Source organism: Acipenser ruthenus, chromosome 3 (assembly GCF_902713425.1).
Source record: "Acipenser ruthenus chromosome 3, fAciRut3.2 maternal haplotype, whole genome shotgun sequence".
Classification (NCBI taxonomy): Eukaryota; Metazoa; Chordata; class Actinopteri; order Acipenseriformes; family Acipenseridae; genus Acipenser; species Acipenser ruthenus.
In genome coordinates, this window is record NC_081191.1 from 103966671 (window position 1) to 103988339 (window position 21669).

Here is a 21669-nt window from a genome sequence, read left to right on the forward strand (position 1 = left end):
TATAAAGGGATTGTAAACCAAGTTTACAAGGTAATTGTTACAAGGTAGTTGTTCTTTATCATCTGAAAAATCATTACAGTTTCTCTGAAAGAGAACAACATATTTATCCATGTCAGCCTTGAAGGTGAGGTCCCTTAGCAAACCTGACTTTTTGACAGAAGCAGGATTTTCTGGCTTGCTATGAATTGTAGCACCATTTAAACAGGACTTGAATACCGACTATTTAGGCATCTCTTTGTTTTATAACATTTAATGACTCAATAAGCCATATTTTCAAAGTCTTTCGTTCATTTATATTATATCAAAAGACAAAATGATACTTTAGTTTTACAAAATGAGAAACAAACACCTGTTATGTTCCCAATCTATGAGTTTATCATGCAGTGTATTAAAAAAATAGTGTCACTATTGTAAATACCTTTCTTTCTTTTTAAGAATGTAATTCTTCAGGAGAATGTCATTTTCTTTTTTAAAAATAATTTTACATTCCTTTATTGAATCTCTGACCTTGTGTGCGACTACATTTAACCTCATAGTCAATAATGAAAGCATTGCTGCTTCTGCATGTGTTTTTTTCTTTTCTTTAAACCATTTGAAATACTTTAGATTTGTAATTAAAAGCGCATTTCTGTGCACGTACCTGTCTTTGGTTCTACAGAGAAGTAAGGCTGTCCCTGTAGAATGCTATAGATTAATCTTGCACTGTTCCCATGGGTGGGATCGTCAGCATCTGTGGCTGTCACTTGTATGACGGAAGTTTCTGTGTGGAATAGTAAGACAAGTTATACCAGTAACATTAGCGTAATCATGTATTAACATCTACAAAAGTAAATAATTATGAAAACCCAATGTGTGTCTCATCTGGTTGAACTCATTAATGCACATGCTAGTACAACAGAGCAACACACTTGTCTGATTACAAACTGCTAAAGTGTACGGGATATTACAGTATGTGTGTATATGTATAAACTACTGGTATAATATAAACCTCCAAAAATAGGTCATTTTGCCCTCTAAAGTCATAGACTAGAAACTCCATTTAAACTGTGACATAAATTTGAAGCAGCCAAAGCAACTGAAGCAGTCACCTATCAGGTATAGACTTCTCTATTGGGCATTAATGCTTAATTATCAATTGTAACTCACAAAAATACCAACATTCACAAAGTTCGAACTCATGAGTACGCTTTCAAACAACAACAACAAAAAACATATAATGAAACTGTTTAATAGTAAAATACAGTTTTGTATGTATGTTCAGTGCCAACACTACTGAAAAACCTACCATATATACAAATTATACTATACTATTGTACAGGGATTCCTTTGTAATAATTTGATGATGATTTGTAATAATTTTAATAATAATAATAATTATTATTATTATTATTATTATTATTATTATTATTATTATTATTATTATTATTATTATTCAGATAAACTTCAGTGTTTTACAGTCTTATTATACATGGGTTGTGTGAGACACCAGTACATGAACACTATCAATACCAAAACAAACAAGAATGGCCTGCATATTTAAAATGTTGTCCACAGAAGACTGGGATACATTTGTAGAAGAGCAGCAAGTATTCTTAGAAAAACAAGTGACATACATAGAAAGAAATGACATCCCTTTTCAATTTCTTTAAATAAACACTGCTAGTTTTACAATTTCTAGAATAGAATTACAACCTTGTTATGCTGAGTTGGGTGTAGATTATTCCTTATTATTATTATTATTATTATTATTATTATTATTATTATTATTATTATTATTACACTTACCAACTTCACACATTTCAGGGATGCTGGCAACATAGGGTCCATTTTGGAATTGCGGTTTATTGTCATTGATGTCCTGAACTTTAATAATGAATTCAGATTCTGGTTCCACTGGCTGCATGGTCAACCTGTTTATGGCCTGGGCACGCATTGTGTAGAATGCTTTCTCTTCTCGATCCAGTTTCTTCATAGTATAGATAAAGCCTGTATCTTCATCAATTCTAAAAACTTCTCCTGCTCCCTCTCCTAACAGTATATACTTTATGGAAAAGTTTCCTTTGTCATCATCAGATTTGAGCTATGTGAAACAAAAATGTAAACATTAAAGGCTTTATTGTCAAAGATATTTACTCTAAACGCCAGATCGTAAATATGCACCCAATAAAGTTTCCAAATTTTAAGTAAACAACTTAAGCGACTACATTTCAAATTCTTTATCATTATTTTTGTTTTTTTTTCCTTTCAGACAAAAGCAATGTTAATGATGATTTGGAGTAAATAGCTTTGATAATCTAGCGCTACATTAAGTAAGGATACATGAAAAACATTGTAGATGACAAGCTAAGCAACATAAAGATATATAACATATTAAATGTTGGGAACAATAAGAGGTGAATGTGTGCTTTGTGGCTCACCACTTGATAGCACAGCACAGGCCATATTTTTAAGCAATGCAAAGGAGAACCTTCAGAGAGGAAAACAGCTAAGCACAATTATTTTGATATTGATTGTGTTTCTTTGGTTAAAATATATCAGTATACAGTGTAGCAAAACATGTCAAATAAAATAAATGATCACTGATCACTAAGGGGTAGACTGTACTCCATTGGGATAAAGCCTAGATGGACAGCACTGGAGATCCTCACTGGATTACATCAACCCCTTATTAGGGGTAATCCGGGTATTGCAACAAATACTTTGTGTGATGGATACAGTCCCAGGTATTTGCCCTGTGCTGTAAAATGTTCCAACTGTGACTTTTACCGGGGTATATGTCGATCAAATTGGCCCATAAGCCTCTTATCATCTCTGCAGCAGAAAATACCTGGCCAACACAAAGTGGTCCTGGGTCCTCTTCAGGAACAAATAATTGGTTCCATTTCCATCCACGTCTTATACGTCGGTGAGATACATGCTGTTCTTGTTGTGTGGGCTTTTTGATTTGCAGATGTTGTCTTGCATTAGTTTCTTTTGGGAAGCAATGCCCCAGCATGGAGAAAGCAATTAGCATGGGTAGCCAAGTGTAACAGTTCATTGTTCTGTTTTTATTTTGTTAATATCTGGTTCCAGCCAATATACTGAAAGGAACACAGTTGCCACAGAGATATTAAAATATTTCTCAATGTCAAAGGGAAAGACTGATAATGTACTTATGCTCCCAAATGCTGTCAGATGTTAACAATGACGCCTTTAATTCTTGCATCTCTTCTTACTCCTGAAGAATAAAAAAAAATAGTGTAAATTATGTGGATTAAGAAAACTACATTTTAATGCAGTGTTAAATGTCAAACATTCTTAGAAGTATAAATACTGTATAAACAGTAAAAAACCCCGGGGCACCAAATTAGACTTTGGTTAAAATCGGTGTTACTCAGTTAATAGTTTCCTGAAACTAAATTATTTATTCCTCTAGCTGTAGATCAGGGGTGTACAATCATGGTTCCGGAAGGCCATTCCACTCCAGGTTTAACAAGTAAAATCATGTACCGGTAATTGCCTACTTCAGAGTCTAGATGGAGGTTTGATTGGTTCAATTAAACCATTTAGGACAGGGTTGGACTGGGAGGGACAACTTTGGACACCTCTGGTCTAGATTCTATGTACATTTGTCAAGATTGTACTTGACCTTTAGTTAAAAAATAGGGGAAAGAGCTATGGCCAGAGCTATGGCCAGAGAAATACATTCTAAATGCTTAATTTATAAGTTTGGAAATAACCTTTATTACGATTGTGACAGGGAATATTTATAGGTCTGATAGTTTCACAAAAAAAAAAAAAGTTTACCATCATGCATACAAGTTTTCCCTTACTCTGATGCATTGCAGTGCTTTTTGGATGCAGTTTGAACAGAAAGCCATAGAGCATCACCCTGCTGTTGCAAAGCAAACACATTCTCAGCCTCAGAATCTTGGAGGACTGGGCGGGACCAACACAAACACCTCTCACGTATTACTCCCACCTTAGAGTAAAACAAAAATAAAAATAGCAATTGTTGCTCAGCAACCGGAAATCAACACAGAAAAAAGAAGCATGGATTGTATTCTCGTTCAATCCTGTGATTTATGCAACTACCATACAGAATTGCAACCTCTATTAAAATGACAAGCATACTGCTATCAAGAAAAAAAAAAAGTTTTTTACTATTGTATATATTATACTTCTGCAGTAAGTTGCCATTATGCAATATTAAAATATTTATAACAAGAGGAAGGGCAATCTGTCTGTCTCTGCCAATCACATGCTACATGGTGAACAGAATAACTGACTTCATTTTGTACAGATCTTCACGGCACTTATATCATACACGCCTAGCTTTGTTTCAAATTGATTTGCCTGTAATCCGATATATTAATACTGTACATAGATTTTAAACAGTACCTGTACTCTTTCACGTTCTTAATAACTGAATCAAACTGTAATATTGGTACCACAAGAGTACCTTTGTGGCACAATTAGTTGACAGCAATGCTTGCTGAGTGTCTGAAGTGCAGTACAGGAACAGTATGCCACTGGTCTGTAAAACACATGTAAATATATATTTTTATTTTTCACATGCATAAATGTAATTAGCATACTACAGGTAGTTAATAAAAAAGTGTGCATATGATTTTGGCACTGAACAAACGCATGTATACACTTAAAGAAATTTGATGCACATTTTTTCTAGCATAAGGTGTAGGCTACATAAAATCATAAGTTTATAAATAAAGAGAACCACTTTTTTTGCTTGAAAACGAGGAACGTGTTTTGTATCAGAATCTACTAATACAGTCTACCTGCATGTCAGAGATGGAAAGTCACATTAGACTGTATACAGCTGATGCTGCAACTCACAGAGAATTTACACAGTAAAGAAATGGATCAGTTACTCTATTGTACAACCTGTAATTTATTAAACATATTGCTTGAAAGAAAAGCACAGTTCCTTAACAAAAATAATAACAAACGGGTCTTTTATTTCGTTTTTAGAACTGTAGTTACATATATCACATGTATTTTTTTCAGTGATAAGCTCGAGTTATTTCCTTTCCGGACTGAAAAAAGAAAATCAAAGTAACCCTTCTGTTTGCCAGGGGAAAAAAATGTGAAGCAATGATCGGAATTTATTAAAGTCTGAATTTTGTCTTGATACAATCTATTCGTAGCTGAAGTTATGAAATGCCTAAAGAATGTAAGATGTGTTGGTGGTCCTACAGAATGATTTTAAGAACGAATAGTTAATGCATTTTCTCCTCTATTTCCTACCTCTCTTAGTAGGGTAATGACTGGCTTACAAAGGCCAAGTGCAACCCAGTGAAGGAAATAAATGCTACTTACAGCTGTACCACACAGTGTCCGTCAATGAATTTAACTGGTTCATCTGATTCCATGTCCTCAGCAATTACATGTTTTATAAAACAGACAAGGGAAAATATGGGCTGAAAGGCCCTGTTTTCAACTGTCAATTTAACTGATGGCACAAATTATCCTTTTGTGAGCAGAGCTTTTCAGTGGATTCAAAGCTAGAGTCTTCTGTGGTGTCCGTGCATAACAGAATGAGAAAATCAGTCTTTACTAGGTCAGAACAACACAGCTATGATTGGGATAATGTTGACTCCAGATCAACTGAAATAAATCAACACAACCACTATTTCAAGCAGCATCATTATTTTTACCTTGTAAAGTCATCCTGCATGTAATTAACAAAATAACACCACTTTCAGTAGTTCGGGACAAACACCAATCACAAAATGTTTTAGTACAAATATTTATTGTAGAGAATGCGGAGTATGCGATTTAACAGAAAAGTATGCTGTATATACACATTCATTTGGCATCAAACCTAACTTGGTTTGAGGATTCGCTGCCTGGCCAACTGGACGAGGCTGAGACCCCCATTTGATAAAACATAAAAACTGTTATTAAGAAAGGTGGAGATGGGGAGGTGGTGGGTTACGATGAAATCAAAACGCAACTGAGAGATAAGTGAAGAGGGTATTTATAGTGCTAACAATTTAAATTAGCTAACGTGTAAATTGAATGATTCAATTTGGTGATGCGGAGATTGGTGTATGACCCTCCTCCCGAACTTTAATTATAAATTTCATTTCAGTAGTTTGGGACAAACACCAATCACAAAATGTTTTAGTACAAACATTTATTGTAGAGAATGCGGAGTATGCGATTTAACAGAAAAGTATGCTGTATATACACATTCATTTGGCATCAAACCTAACTTGGTTTGAGGGTTCGCTGCCTGGCCAACTGGACGAGGCTGAGACCCCCAAAAAGAACAAGCCGGTCTCAATGCCACAATTAGAATTGAATATAGCCCACTTGAAGGTTTAGCCAACCTTTAACAAATGATCATCAGCACGCAGGAGAGGAAAACAAAACCCATTTTTGGGAAATAAACCTCTGGGAATCCATGGCTGATTCGATTGCCCTTCCTCCAGGCAGGCTACTAACACTTAAGAGCACATTTCTGTAAAAGCATTTTTAGGCTCCATAATATTTGTTATAATGTAAACTTGGTAAGCACTGGAGGATCAACAACCTAACCGTTTGATAAGAGAGTCTGGAACTCAGTGGGGAAAAAGCTGCTACGATTCTGAAGGAAGGACCGGAAAACTGCTCAGCTGCGAATCCGGACCTGGAAATAAATCAGGTGAAAAGGTGAAAGAAGAACAAATGTTGGGTGACGATTGTTCAGTTTTCATTAATAAACAGCGGGCCTGAGGGTGATGCGCCCTGAGAAAGATGGAGATGGACAAGAGAGAAAGGGGTCATATGGGCCAACATGGGAGTTTAATTTATAAACAAAATTGAAAAGCTTTCTCTAATCTTCCTGGTCCGTTTTACTTCTTTTGAGCAGGAAGGAAAGGGTATCAGATGAGGGGATTGCTAGGTCAGAGATTAAGGGGTGAATCTGGGGGTTGAATTTGAGAGCGATGTAGACCCCCAGCACCTATGGGAACCCAAGAAGGCTAAGAGAAAGAGCTGTAAGGTTTTATCTAAAACAGGTAGGAGTAGCTGGAGCAGATGAGAGGCACCAAGAGAGTACGTTGATGGCAATAGGTAGGCAAGCAGGAGGAGAAAGAGATTCTGATTGTTGAAGCCCTTTCAGGATTAGTGAAATTTGTGAGTTGCAGAGTGTAGAGCTGGGACACTGAAATTGAGTTGAGTTTGTAGAAAAACTTGATGCCGGAAATTCAAATCTTATAGCTCTGTTCTTAAGGGACATAAAATAGGATGACGCTACGGGCACTGAAAATGATGGAAAGGAATGTTGAATGCAAAGTGAAATTTTAAAGCAATTCCAGGATGACCAGTACATTTGCAGTGAGCGGGGAGTGATGCTGAGAAGAGTTGTTTCTTGAGCCTGCAGAAATCAGGGAATGCAGCAGGTGGCTCACATGAATGTCAGGTCTGAAAAATGAGGAATCTGAGTTTGCAGGAGGTCGTCTTCGGAAGCCAATGCTCTGAATCTCTGCGTTTGGAAACAAGAAAGAGAATCGATTATATTCAGGTGCCTGAGAATGTGTTGAGCTCTGAAAATGAACTGATGAGTAACAGATAAACAGGTAATCCTTCTGAATATTCTCATTATATGGTGGGAGAATGAACGATCTTGTTAAAGATTTAGACTGTAGGTGAATTATGTGAGTGGAGAAGAATGGATTTTGAGCCCAGGAAGACCCCCAAAAGGAGTGCGGCTACAGCAAATGGACACATTTTGCGCAATGACGAGGAGTGATCGGTTATAGGAATAATGCTGAATTCGTTGGGCCATGGAGCAGAAAACCAATTTTCCCTTGTAGTATCCTCCAAAGCCAAGAGAGGGAGCTGCATCTTTGAACGGTTGAATGTCTTTGTGCAGCAGGAGACAGTTGTCGTAAAAGAAAGTACTGCCATTCCTTTCTTTTAGTAGGAGCTCCCACAGGCGGAGTTCCTTGCGAAAAAAAAGGAACCATACCATGAGTATGACATCATTGAGGGAAATCGACAGAAAGGATCAAATAGAGAGAAGGTAGGAGATAAAAGCTCTGCCTCGAGGATTTATCCATATTGCATACAAATTGCAAAGCATATGACATGGTTTATTTAAATTTCCAGAAAGCTTTTGACAAAGTCCCACATAAAAGATTAATTTCACAAACTGAACGCAGTAGGGATTCGAGGAAATGCATGCACGTTTATTAGGGAGTAGTTAACATGTAGAAAACAGAAGGCCTCCAGAGTATGCAGTATTGCGGCCCTGACTGATATTCAAAGAAATGGGAACGGTTTTGAAAGTGTTTGAATAAACTGTCGATAAGCTGAAAGAAGAAAAGCATCTCACAGAGAAGAGACCACTATGGGGTCGTGCTGGACGCCCATGGGAGGTCACTGCAGGGGCCTGCTGACTGCCTGCAGTGAAGGGAGGGTAACCTAAAAGGTTACATTTGGAAGACCGCGGAGGTAAGGAATAGAAGGGGGCTGTGGGGCCCTGTTGAAGCTCGCAGCTGGTAGAAAACCGTTTGACAGAGAAGGGAGCACTATGGGGGCCTGCTGGACGCCCATAGTGGCCAGCGAGGTCACTGCAGGGGCCTGCTGGACGCCTGCAGTGAGGGGAGGTAACCAGAAAGGTTATAGTTGGAGGTGAAGGGAGCACTATGGGGGCCTGCTGGACGCCCATAGTGGCCAGCGAGGTCACTGCAGGGGCCTGCAGTGATGGGGGGTGGGGAACGCGGGAGCAGCCGCTCCCAACTGTAATTACTGATTAGAGGAGACATCAAAATGGAGCGAGGTAACCAGTGGTGTACTACAGGGATCAGTATTAGGTCCTCTGCTATTCCTAATCTACATAATGATTTAGATTATGGCATAGTAAGCAGACTTGTTAAATTTGCACACAACACAAAAATAGGAGGAGTGGCAAACACTGTCGCAGCAGCGAAGGTCATTCAAAATGATCTAAACAGCATTCAGAACTGGGCAAGCACATGGCAAATGACATTTAATAGAGAAGTGTAAAGTACTGCACACAGGCAAGAAAAATGTGCATTATAAATATCATATGGCAGATACTGAAATTGAAGGAATCTTTGAAAAAAACCTAGGAGTTTATGTTGACTCAGATATGTCTTCACCTAGACAATGTGGGGAAGCTGTAAAAAAGCCAACAAGATGCTCGGATATATTGTGAAAAGTTTTGAATTTAAAATCAAGGGAAGTAATGTTAAAAATGTACAATGCATTAGTAAGACCTCACCTAGAATACTGTGTTCAGTTCTGGACACTTCATTAAAAAAAAAGGATATTGGTGCTCCAGAAAGAGTGCAAAGAACAGCGACCAGAATTGTCCCGGATTTAAAAGACATGTCGTATGCAGACAGGCCAAAAGAAAAGAAGCTATTCAGACTTGAACAAAGACTACGCGGTGATCTGATTCAAGCATTCAAAATCCTAAAAGGTATTGACAAAGTCAACCCAGGAGACTTTTTGAACCAGGACCAGGGGTCACAAATGGAAATTAGACAAAGGGGCATTCAGAACAGAAAATAGGAGGCACTTTTTTTTACACAGAGAATTGTGAGGGTGTGGAACCAACTTAGTAATGTTGAAGCCGACACCCTGGGATCCTTCAAGAAGCTTATTGATGATACTCTGAGATCAATAAGCTACTAACAACCAAACGAGCAAGATGGGCTGAATGGCATCCTCTTGTTTGCAAATCCTCCCATGCTCCCATGTAGTTTAAATGGCCTAGGAGGGACAGAAGATTGCGTTTCGTAGGAGGGGGACCGGACAGAAAAGTGGAAATATAAAAAATACAATCCCCTGAGGACAGGCTCAATGGGCATGATTTTAAATATGTTTGATATATTGGCTTTAGCCAGTCATGCGTTTCCCAGCAATTTTGATTAAGAATATGGCGTGGTCGATTTGCATATTGCAGGGAGCAATCTTCGTGAGGGACTGTTGTTGCTGGGTGTGATGGAGTTACGGTGAGCAGAAATGAAGGAAGTTACAGGCGGAATAGCACAGGTTCCTTCAATGAAGTTATTACAAATCTGGCAAAACAATCTCTGGATACAAATGCTCAAAACTGCCGATGAGCAGAAAGAAAAGCATTTCACAGAGAAAGGATCACTATGAGGGCCTGCTGGATGCCCATAGTGGCCAAAGAGGTCACTGCAGGGGCCTGCTGGACGCCTGCAGTGAGGGAAGGGAACCAGAAAGGTTATAGTTGGAGGTGAAGGGAGCACTATGGGGGCCTGCTGGACGCCCATAGTGGCCAAAGAGGTTATTGCAGGGGCCTGCTGGACGCCTGCACAGAGGGAATGGAACCAGAAAGGTTATAGTTGGAGGTGAAGGGAGCACTATGGGGGCCTGCTGGACGCCCATAGTGGCCAAAGAGGTTATTGCAGGGGCCTGCTGGACGCCTGCATTGAGGGAAGGGAACCAGAAAGGTTATAGTTGGAGGTGAAGGGAGCACTATGGGGGCCTGCTGGACGCCCATAGTGGCCAAAGAGGTTATTGCAGGGGCCTGCTGGACGCCTGCAGTGAGGGGAGGTAACCTGAAAGGTTAGTTGGAGCCAGAATGCTCAGGAACTGCTAAATGAGCCTTTGATTGACAGGTGCGATGGTCCTGCTTTCGGATTTTTCCGGTAGTAGACGCGCTTCGTGGAGATGCAGTCGGTGCGGGCGAGGTGTTTCAAGTCCGCTTATAGTACACGGAAATTGGGCTAGCTTCTTGAGTCGCGGGTTGGAATTTGTAAAAACACCCATACTGACATGGGTTGGGCTTGTTTTGTCGTGAGACTTGGCAACACTGGGTAAAGCAACGATCAGTGCTGACGTCATAGCGCTGCGACGGGAAGGATGAAATAAAGTAAACAAATTCTCCTTACGTGCTGTAGATTTGAATGGGATGTTGTTGCTACGAAGATAAAGCTGGAGCCGGGAGATCGTCCAGTCTCTGATTTCAGGAGTTGCGGAGGAATGAGTGGCCAGGCGGGAGCTACAGCAGACAGGAGAAGCAGACATCTGGGCAGAGAAGTTTGGAGTGGTAATACCGCCGACCGAAGTTGTCGTGGAGTTGGCCCGGGAAGGGCTGGTTGAACTGGTTGCGTGGATCTCGGCTCCGGGGAAACAGCAAACAGATCATCATCCGTCGAAACGGAATAATCCAGAATGCAGACCATGATGCGTGCATGTACGATGAAATCAAAACGCAACTGAGAGATAAGTGAAGAGGGTATTTATAGTGCTAACAATTTAAATTAGCTAACGTGTAAATTGCACAATTAACACCTGTTGAAAATATGATTGTTAATCAAATAATCAAATTAATGCATAAAATTATTCTTCTACTAAAAAAAAAAAGCCAACAGGACAGTTAGCTATTTCAGCATATAATTAAGAAATTGTATTGGTTTAAAAGCTATTTAGATAATTGTAGTCTTTTTTTTCTTAGTCTCCCCAAGTTCTATTTAACCACATTTAACCAGATCGATTGTATAACACTCAAACTATATACAATATAAAAGTTGTATTGTTTAATTGCATACAGGAATGAAACAGGATCACGGCTCTGTGGCGGAGTGTCCCGCCCCTATTTATTATTATTTGTATTTTTGTTTGCGGCGCGGGTAAAAGCGCCGCGTCTTTTATTATTATTTAAAAACCCCGTGAGGATGCATGGCTGATCAGCTACTGATTATTTAAATAGCTGACAGTCATGCATCCTTACCAAACGCGTGCAGACTCTGGCCGGGGGATAATAAGATAATTACCAACTAGTTAAATCCCTCGGCCAGAGTATATAAACCTGCAGCTCTCTGCATTTGGGGTTGAGAGTGTAGAGGAGAGTACGGGAGAGCGGAGAGAGGAGAGAGAAAGCCACATTTGGAAAACAATTGCTAAAACGTGCTGGATTACCCAGCACATCACTTACTTGTTTGTTTGTTCATTCGTTTGGCCCTCGTGCCCTTTTGTTTTGTGTTTTGTTGGTTTGTTTAATATTTTGTTTGTTAATAAATACGCTGAGTGCTACTGCACTCAGCTTCACCCGCCCATCCACTGTTTGGAGTCAGTTACTTCCTGGTCCGTGACGTCATCCACCACACCACTGCGAGCCAGACTGCCACATATGGTGTCCTGCGTGGGACAAAACAAACGCCTCCAATAGCCGGACCAGGAAAGAAAAGCTCGTTTTTTTTTTTTTTTTTTTTTTTTTTTTTCAAAGTGTTTTTTGTGTGTTTTTTGGGGAAGAAAAAAAAAAAAAAAATAAATAAATATGGGAAGAAGCGGACGGAGGAAGCAGCAGCTACAGCAGCGTGGGGCCGGTCGCAGGTCCCACTGTAGCTCAACCATGCTGGACGTCTGCCCCACCTGCTTGAAAGGTGAGGAGTGGTGCTTCGCTGTTGGGGAGGTGGGTCACATAGCACCCGACCAACCCCCTCCATGGCAGGAGAAAGAGGAGCCAGAGCGTCCAGTAAGGGAGGACCTGCATCCTCCAAAGAGGACGAATGCACTCTGTGACTGGCTGGTGGAGCCGGGGAGGGATTATGAGGAAGCCCTCCCTGCAGTGATCAACCTCCTGTGGGCAAGAGATGGGGAGCGCTGGGAGGCCTGGGAACAGCAACACCACCCAGCTTCCCTCCCAGACATCGCAGCCATGGTGTTCAACTACCTGGCTGCGGATATGGGAGAGACCCTGCTGCTGCCATCTCCAGCACAAAAGGGAGAGGAGCCATCGCTACCGTCTCCACCAGCAGAGGGAGAGGAGCCATCGCTGCCGTCTCCAGCGTCAGAGGGAGAGGAGCCATCGCTGCCGTCTCCAGCGCCAGAGGGAGAGGAGCCATCGCTGCCGTCTCCAGCATCAGAGGGAGAGGAGCCATCGCTACCGTCTCCAGCATCAGAGGGAGAGGAGCCATCGCTACCGTCTCCAGCATCAGAGGGAGAGGAGCCATCGCTGCCATCTCCAGCATCAGAGGGAGAGGAGCCATCGCTACCGTCTCCAGCATCAGAGGGAGAGGAGCCATCGCTACCGTCTCCACCAGCAGAGGGAGAATGCCTGCTGGTTTCGCCTCCACAGCCTGGGGAGGAGCCCAAACGTCCTACGCCCGAGTGGGAGGAGCCCGAACGTCCTACGCCCGAGTGGGAGGAGCCCGAACGTCCTACGCCCGAGTGGGAGGAGCCCGAACGTCCTACGCCTGAGTGGGAGGAGCCCGAACGTCCTACGCCCGAGTGGGAGGAGCCCGAACGTCCTACGCCCGAGTGGGAGGAGCCCGAACGTCCTACGCCCAAGAGGGGGGAGTCGGTGCATCCACAGCCCAAGAGGGAGGAGTCGGTGCGTCCACAGCCCAAGAGGGAGGAGTCGGTGCGTCCACAGCCCAAAGAGGGGGGAGTCGGTGCGTCCATAGCCCAAGAGGTGGAAGTCTGCGCTTCCACAGCCTTAGGACCCAAGCTGCAGTCCCAAGAGCCAGAAGGGGAGGAGTTACAGGCTCAACCCCCTGAATTTTTCTGGGGGGGAGAAGGGCAGGATGCTGGTGTTCCCCAGCAGCCTCTATTTATGCTGCTGAAGGGAGCACAGCACACACCAGCCCAGCCGCCACAGCAGAGGGAGCCAGAACCGCCACAGCCTCCCTCTGAGTGGCCAGCATCCGCCCCATCGCCTCTGCCTCCACCACCACCAGGAGCAGAGCAGCAGGAGCTGCTTCTGTCTCCACCATCACCAGGAGCAGAGCAGCAAGAGCTGCCTCTGCCTCCGCCACCTCCACCAGCAGAGGGTGAATGCCTGCTGGTTCCACATCCACCGTCGTGGGAGGACTGCTTGCCCCTCCCACCTCCACCAGCAGAGGGTGAATGCCTGCTGGTTCCGCCTCCACCGTCGTGGGAGGACTGCTTGCCCCCACCTCCACCAGCAGAGGGTGAATGCCTGCTGGTTCTGCCTCAACCGTCGTGGGAGGACTGCTTGCCCCTCCCACCTCCACCAGCAGAGGGTGAATACCTGCTGGTTCCGCCTCAGCCGCCGTGGGAGGACTGCTTGCCACTCCCAGCTCCACCAGCAGAGGGTAAATACCTGCTGGTTCCGTCTCAGCCGCTGTGGGAGGACTGCTTTCCCCTCCCACCATTGCCATGGCCTGGGGATGGCTGTTCTGCATCGCCTGGGGCTGCCTTTTGTTCTCTACAGGACACAGGGTACGAGGGAGAAGTGGAGCTCCCGCTGCCGCCTCCATGGCCAGGGGCTCCCCTCCCGAGTTCGCCTCCCGAGGGTCCGCTGCGGCTGCCGTCGCCTTCCGAGGGTCCGCCGCTGCTGCCGTCGCCTTCCGAGGGTCCGCCGCTGCTGCCGTCGCCTTCCGAGGGTCCGCCGCTGCTGCCGTCGCCTTCCGAGGGTCCGCCGCTGCTGCCGTCGCCTTCCGAGGGTCCGCCGCTGCTGCCGTCGCCTTCCGAGGGTCCGCCGCTGCTGCCGTCGCCTTCCGAGGGTCCGCCGCTGCTGCCGTCGCCTTCCGAGGGTCCGCTGCTGCTGCCGTCGCCTGGGGTCGCCAGGGATCCTGCTTCGCCTGGGGTCGTCGAGGGTCCGGCTTCGCCTAGGGTCGCCGGGGATCCTGCTTTGCCTGGGGTCGCCAGGGATCCTGCTTCGCCTGGGGTCGTCGAGGGTCCGGCTTCACCTGGGGTCGCCAGGGATCCTGCTTCGCCTGGGGTCGCTACACGATGGCCGGAGCTCCATGAAAGGGAGCTGCCAGAAATGAAGAAAGGGGGGGAGGTCAGGAGACCAGCTCCCCCAGCCGCACTTTCGCGGCTGGAGATCATGTGGTCGGAGCCCCACGGAGGGGAACTGCCAGAAATGAAGAAGGGGGGAGAGGTCAGGAGACCAGCTCCCCCAGCCGCACTTTCGCGGCAGGATAGAGTGTGGCGGGAGCCCCGGAAGAGGGAGCTGCCGGCCACGAAGAATGGGGGGGTGCCAGAGATTCCACCATGGCCACCCCCCAGAAGTAACTTGCTTCCCCCTCTTCCGGGACTTTAAGACTGAGGGGGGAGGTGGCCGTTGGGGCCATGTGTGCTGCGCACAAGGGGGGGCATGTGTGGCGGAGTGTCCCGCCCCTATTTATTATTATTTGTATTTTTGTTTGCGGCGCGGGTAAAAGCGCCGCGTCTTTTATTATTATTTAAAAACCCCGTGAGGATGCATGGCTGATCAGCTACTGATTATTTAAATAGCTGACAGTCATGCATCCTTACCAAACGCGTGCAGACTCTGGCCGGGGGATAATAAGATAATTACCAACTAGTTAAATCCCTCGGCCAGAGTATATAAACCTGCAGCTCTCTGCATTTGGGGTTGAGAGTGTAGAGGAGAGTACGGGAGAGCGGAGAGAGGAGAGAGAAAGCCACATTTGGAAAACAATTGCTAAAACGTGCTGGATTACCCAGCACATCACTTACTTGTTTGTTTGTTCATTCGTTTGGCCCTCGTGCCCTTTTGTTTTGTGTTTTGTTGGTTTGTTTAATATTTTGTTTGTTAATAAATACGCTGAGTGCTACTGCACTCAGCTTCACCCGCCCATCCACTGTTTGGAGTCAGTTACTTCCTGGTCCGTGACGCCATCCACCACACCACTGCGAGCCAGACTGCCACAGGCTCACATTCTTCTGAAGACATGAGAAGTTCAGTTAAATAAACTATGAGAAACATTTCCACTTTTGGGCACTCCTTTTTCTCCTTCAATACTATATTTTGGTGATAATGCACATTTTTGTGACTCAAGTCAATAAGAGTGAAATGAGAGGGGGGCTCTTCCTGTGGAGTAAATTCCATTATCTAAATGACTGAAAAATCCATGGCAAAGAGGAAGCTTGGCTACAAATCTAAATAGCATGAGTGCAACTGCAATTATTTATTTATTTACCATCTATCTATCTATCTATCTATCTATATATATATATATATATATTGTAAACGGACTCACCCACTCGGGTTCGTTGCCCCTTTAAAAATACGACCCAACACACGAGAAATGGAGTTTTTAAGCGCAGTCGCGCTATATTTTTAATAAACACAAAAGTAAAACAAAGTTCACAAAATAAACACCTAGCTCTTCTGAGCACTAACTACACACGCAGGAACCTAACTACCACAGGACGGCTAAGCCGTTTCCCTGTTCCACACGAACTTAACCACACGGGTTTGCACTATACCTTTTTCTCGGGACTGCCAGGAAGCAGAGCACTCCTTTCTGCCTCCTTCCATTCAGCAGCCCTGTGCAGACAATCTGCACGTCTTAAATACCCCGGTGCGGGTGATAATTAATCAATAAACAAATTAACAAAACAATAAAACAATTAAACAAAATGTGCACTTCTTTTGCAGGGAGGTATTAACCCCCTCCCTGCTGTCTCTCACAACCCTCTATCTCACAATATATATATATATATATATATATATATATATATATATATATATGTATATCTATCTATCTATCTATCTATCTATCTATATATATATATATATATATATATATATATATATATATATATATATATGGACTGGAGAGGTGAGCTATAGTGGAAAATTATTGACCCGAGGGAAGTCTGTTGTTACTGTCAGGGGGTTATAATGCACCCTGGAGGTAACATTAGTTTAATTTTCCACTATGGCTGAGTCTGCAGTACATATTTAATATATGAATCAGTCAAGAAAATATGTGAGGCAAGGTTGGATAGTAAATACGACTTTTATATATTTTGTTTAAATATAGCTGATACAGCATAATTAAATACATAAATAACACAATAAATAACAGAAAATGCGCCCGTCATATTTGTTTACATCGTTTACATCACCATTTTAGTGTTTGGTGAGCATCTTTCTTTTGTAGTATGTCTTGTAATTAATTTGTTAAGTCACAGAATCGGTGTTCACCCATTTTCTCTTGTTGTGAGGAGTGAAGATGGAAGGTGTTCCTTTGAAAAGGGGTAGGACTGACAGTGATGTGATGAACCAATCACATGACAGATGGAGGCTATTGCCTGGTAGTGTAAGGATGTTAGGATAAAAGTTTAATCTATTTTCCTCCTACAGTATTGCTAACCACACCTCTGCAGAAATCATGAGACAAACTCTTAGAAATCAAGAGATGTTTGCGCTTCTTTGAGTTTTCCGCCATGACTAACATATATCTTTCGAAAAGCGAGAAATCCCAAGATCCAACAGTAACACGGCAGGGAGGGGGTAAATATCCTCCCTGCCAAAAACATAATTGTTTCATTAGTTAATTATGACCTGCACCTGGCTATTGTTGTAAATTAGAGCCAGGTGCAGGGTATATAAAGAGAGCAGCCAGTCCTTTCAGGGCTGCTGTGTGGAGGGCTCGGTTGATGGTGTTTTCAACCGTAATGAAAAAAAGGTAAAGTGAAAAGCCTTTTTGTGTTGTCTGAAAATTGTGTTTGTTTAGTTTCATTTTATGCCAGTATAATTAAAAGCGAGCATCAGCGCGTATTCTTTCAAATTCTGTGTGTTGAGTCGTGACTGGGAAGGGAAAAGAACCCAAGTGAGCCTGTGTGGCGAGTCTCTGGGTCACAATATATATATATATATATATATATATATATATATATATATATATATATATATATATTTTTTTTTTTTCTAGAAGCATCTATTAGCTTATGAATATCAGCTTTAGGTTCTAGTCTATTTGTAAACCCATTTCATTTTGCTTAAGGTATTTTTTAACACATACTTTGCAATACATTATTTAATATCATATGGCATGTATGTTTAACAGCCTACCTTGTATGCCATGAAATCTCTATTTGTTTGCTCTACAAATGTTCCATATTTGAACGGAATTCTGTGGAAGCTATGGGTTACCCAGGTTTGTACAGTACAGTGTAGTATTACATTACACACATAATTGAACAACTTACTATGTCATCATTCATTGGGCATGTCTGACCATTTCCAGGGTGGGCTCTTTACTGGAGCTGTGTTTTTCCAGTAGTTTCTAGCTGAACCTTGGTTAAGCAGTGTGTACAAAGATAATCAATAGAGTTGCATCAGCAGCTGATGCTCTATGAAGGTTAGTACATTGGCAGAAAATGTGCTTAGTCTTTGTTACTACTTGGCATTGACATGTTATTGTTATTTGTGTCTCTTTATTATCTAGCACTATCACCTTGAAACTAAATAATCAAATGGAATATCAAAGTAGTCTGAGTCCAATAAAAAAGATTTTCTTTGTATTTACCTTTACTTAAAAATAAAATCTGCTTATTTTTTGTTCTTACTTTTAAGTGTTTGAAAGCCTTATAGACAGATCTATTTAATTCTGAGATACCTCATGTGGGATGTCATTTGTAGCTATCCTTTCTTATAGTAATACCAACTCCTGAATGTCGTGGATGGCAATATTGATTAGGTACTTACTTTGAAAAGGCCCACATGTTTGCACACATAAAAAGTAAATAAATAATAACCATAAAAAATACTCAACATAAATCAAATAAAAAGAATCTTACTAGGCAACAAGGAATCATAGCTAATTAACAATCCTTGAAAATGATCGAATGATTGGTTTCCAATAAGAATAAATTCCTTACCTTAATCTGAACAGGTTCTCTTTGGTACCAGGAATAAAAACCAAAAGGTTCATAAGATCGTGGAGCTGAGAAATGATCCCCAATGTTAGGCAATACAATGTTGTTTCTGAAAGCTGACTATATGGTATGCCTCCACACCCCTAAATCTCTCTTTTTCTGGATCTCTGAGTAAGAAGGAACAAACACAGGGACCTTTGTTCCAAATGACATTAGGCTACTGATGGTTATTCAGGGCCTTCATTATGATGCAGACAGCCTGGGCATAGAAGTACAAATAGATGTTTTGTTCCGCATGAGAACAATACAGTACTTATTGAAAACAAGTCGGGGTAGCAAGGAGGCAGTCCATCTTATGAAAAACAAATTGCAAGTGAATAGGGCATGCCATCCATTTTGAGATTAGTTAGGAGGGACAAATTATTAATTTAGGACCATCTCTAAAGTTACATGAAAGAGATGAATTTCCTGTGCTCTACAGCAATTGATTTATCAATGTATTTCTGTTTAAGGAGGCAGTGGCTATATACACTGACAGGAAACTGATATGTAAATGTTTCATGTGCTTGGTAAATACATAATTACACTGATTTAAAATGAATTATCTTAATATTTATTATACTAATTTAGTATCGGGACTAGAAGGTAATTATAGTTTCTATGATGATTTGTGAAGAACCAAAATTAACTAAGTAATTGGCTAAGATCTATTTGTCACAGTTGGGGTAGTACCATATACAGACGTGCTCAAATTTGTTGGTACCCTTCCACAAAAAACGAAGAATGCACAATTTTCTCTGAAATAACTTGAAACTGACAAAAGTAATTGGCATCCACCATTGTTTATTCCTTATTTAATAGAAATCAGACTTTGCTTTTGATTTTTTATTCAACATAATATTGTAAATAATAAAACAAATGAAAATGGCAAGGACAAAAATGATGGGACCCCTAACCGAATATTTTGTTGCACAACCTTTAGAGGCAATCACTGCAATCAAACGTTTTCTGTAGCTCTCAATGAGACTTCTGCACCTGTTAACAGGTAGTTTGGCCCACTCTTCCTGAGCAAACTGCTCCAGCTGTCTCAGGTTTGATGGGTGCCTTCTTCAGACTGCAAGTTTCAGCTCTTTCCATAGATGTTCGATAGGATTTAGATCAGGACTCATAGAAGGCCACTTCAGAATAGTCCAATGTTTTGTTCTTATCCATTCTTGGGTGCTTTTAGCTGTGTGTTTTGGGTCATTATCCTGTTGGAGGACCCATGACCTGCGACTGAGACAGAGCTTTCTGACACTGGGCAGTACGTTTCGCTCCAGAATGTTTTGATAGTCTTGAGATTTTATTGTGCCCTGCACAGATTCAAGGCACCCTGTGCCAGGCGCAGCAAAGCAGCCCCAAAACATAACCGAGCCTCCTCCATGTTTCACTGTAGGTATGGTGTTCTTTTCTTTGAAAGCTTCATTTTTTCGTCAGTGAACATAGAGCTGATGTGACTTGCCAAAAAGCTGCAGTTTTGACTCATCTGTCCAAAGAACATTCTCCCAGAAGGATTGTGGCTCGTCAATATGCATTTTAGCAAATTCCAGTCTGGCTTTTTTATGTTTTTCTGTCAAAAGTGGAGTCTTCCTGGGTCTTCTTCCATGGAGCCCACTTTCGCTCAAAAAGCGACGGATGGTGCGATCAGAAACTGATGTACCTTGGAGTTCACCTTGGAGTTCAGCTTGTATCTCTTTGGCAGTTATCCTTGGTTCTTTTTCTACCATTCGCACTATCCTTCTGTTTAATCTGGGGTCGATTTTCCTCTTGCGGCCGCTCCCAGGGAGGTTGGCTACAGTTCCATGGACCTTAAACTTCTTAATAACATTTGCAACTGTTGTCACAGGAACATCAAGCTGCTTGAAGATGGTCTTGTAGCCTTTACCTTTACCATACTTGTCTATTATTTTCTTTCTGATCTCCTCAGACAACTCTCTCCTTTGCTTTCTCTGGTCCATGTTCAGCGTGGTGCACACAATGATACCAAACAGCACAGTGACTACTTTTATCCATTTAAATAGGCTGAATGACTGATTACAAGATTGGAGACATGTGTGATACTAATTAAAAAACGAATTAGTTTGAAATATCACTATAATCCAATTATTTATTATCTTTTCTAAGGGGTACCAACAAATGTGTCCAGGCCATTTTAGAATATCTTTGTAGAAAAAGCAATAATTCATCTCTTTTCACAGCTTCTTTGCTTTATTCTATGACTTACCAAAGGCATGCAAGTATATATGATAAAATAGCTTTTAATTTCATCACTTTTCAGGAGGAATGAAGCATTATTTCAATGAGCTGTAAGGGTACCAACAAATTTGAGCACGTCTGTATATATATTTTTTTTAATGATTACATTTTATTTAACACGAACATATTTGTCATATTTTTGTCATATTTTCCCTTTGATGGGTTCTGGGGAATGTAGAATCGAATAATTATTTAAACACACTAAACTGCAAAGGAAATATGAGAGCTTTCCTATTTATGACCTGTTATAAGACCGATGAAAAGAGGCAGAGGAAAACATAAGCAAAGTGGTAGACAATGCAGTTTTATGTATTAAATAGCTTAATGGAATGAATCAAATACTGGTAACTTGTCAGAAGAATTTTTTTTTTTTTAAGTAAAAGACTTAAATATGTTAATCATATAGATCAGAGGTTTTCAACCGGGGGTACGTGTACTCCTGGGGGTACTTCTAAGGGTCATAGGGGGTACGCAGGATGACTGAGAAATGCACAACAAAATAAAAATAATGATCTTGAATTTTTTTTTAACGGTATTATATATTATCTCTAAACCACTGAGCATTATTTTGTTTTTGTTAAGCAGCTCAAAGTGAACCACAGATGAGAAAAAACAAAAAAAAACACAGAATCTATCACGTCCGCACTTTCCACCTGTATGCATGTGTCATTTCGATTGAGTGGATTTCCACTTTGATTATTGGTGGGTGAAGCAGTCGTCTGGCAAATGTGCCTATGCAGAGCACTCTGTGGTGCTCATGAACTTTACAGTTTTAACTTGTATCAGTGAAGCACAATGTTTCTG

General features: G+C 41.9%; 1 protein-coding gene across 8 annotated transcripts in view; it reads right to left on the reverse strand.

The window, feature by feature from the left end:
- The window catches only part of LOC117394606 (cadherin-7-like), a 41431-nt gene extending 22700 nt beyond the window's left edge, over window positions 1–18731 (reverse strand). For 2 of the 8 annotated variants that reach the window (XM_059020396.1, XM_033992941.3), the window contains exons 1-4: window positions 18574–18731; window positions 2828–3217; window positions 1786–2080; window positions 641–760 (exon numbers count right to left, since the gene is read on the reverse strand). In XM_059020396.1, coding sequence (XP_058876379.1) covers window positions 641–760; window positions 1786–2080; window positions 2828–3037 — 625 coding nt within the window. In that variant the 5' untranslated portion in view covers window positions 3038–3217; window positions 18574–18731. Of the gene's footprint in view, window positions 1–640; window positions 761–1785; window positions 2081–2827; window positions 3218–3786; window positions 3962–4380; window positions 4399–11923; window positions 12070–17901; window positions 17989–18573 lie in introns of those variants that run through there. The other 6 variants (XM_033992940.3, XM_033992939.3, XM_033992943.3 and 3 more) reach the window with 6 other exon arrangements.
- Window positions 18732–21669: the final 2938 nt, after the last annotated feature.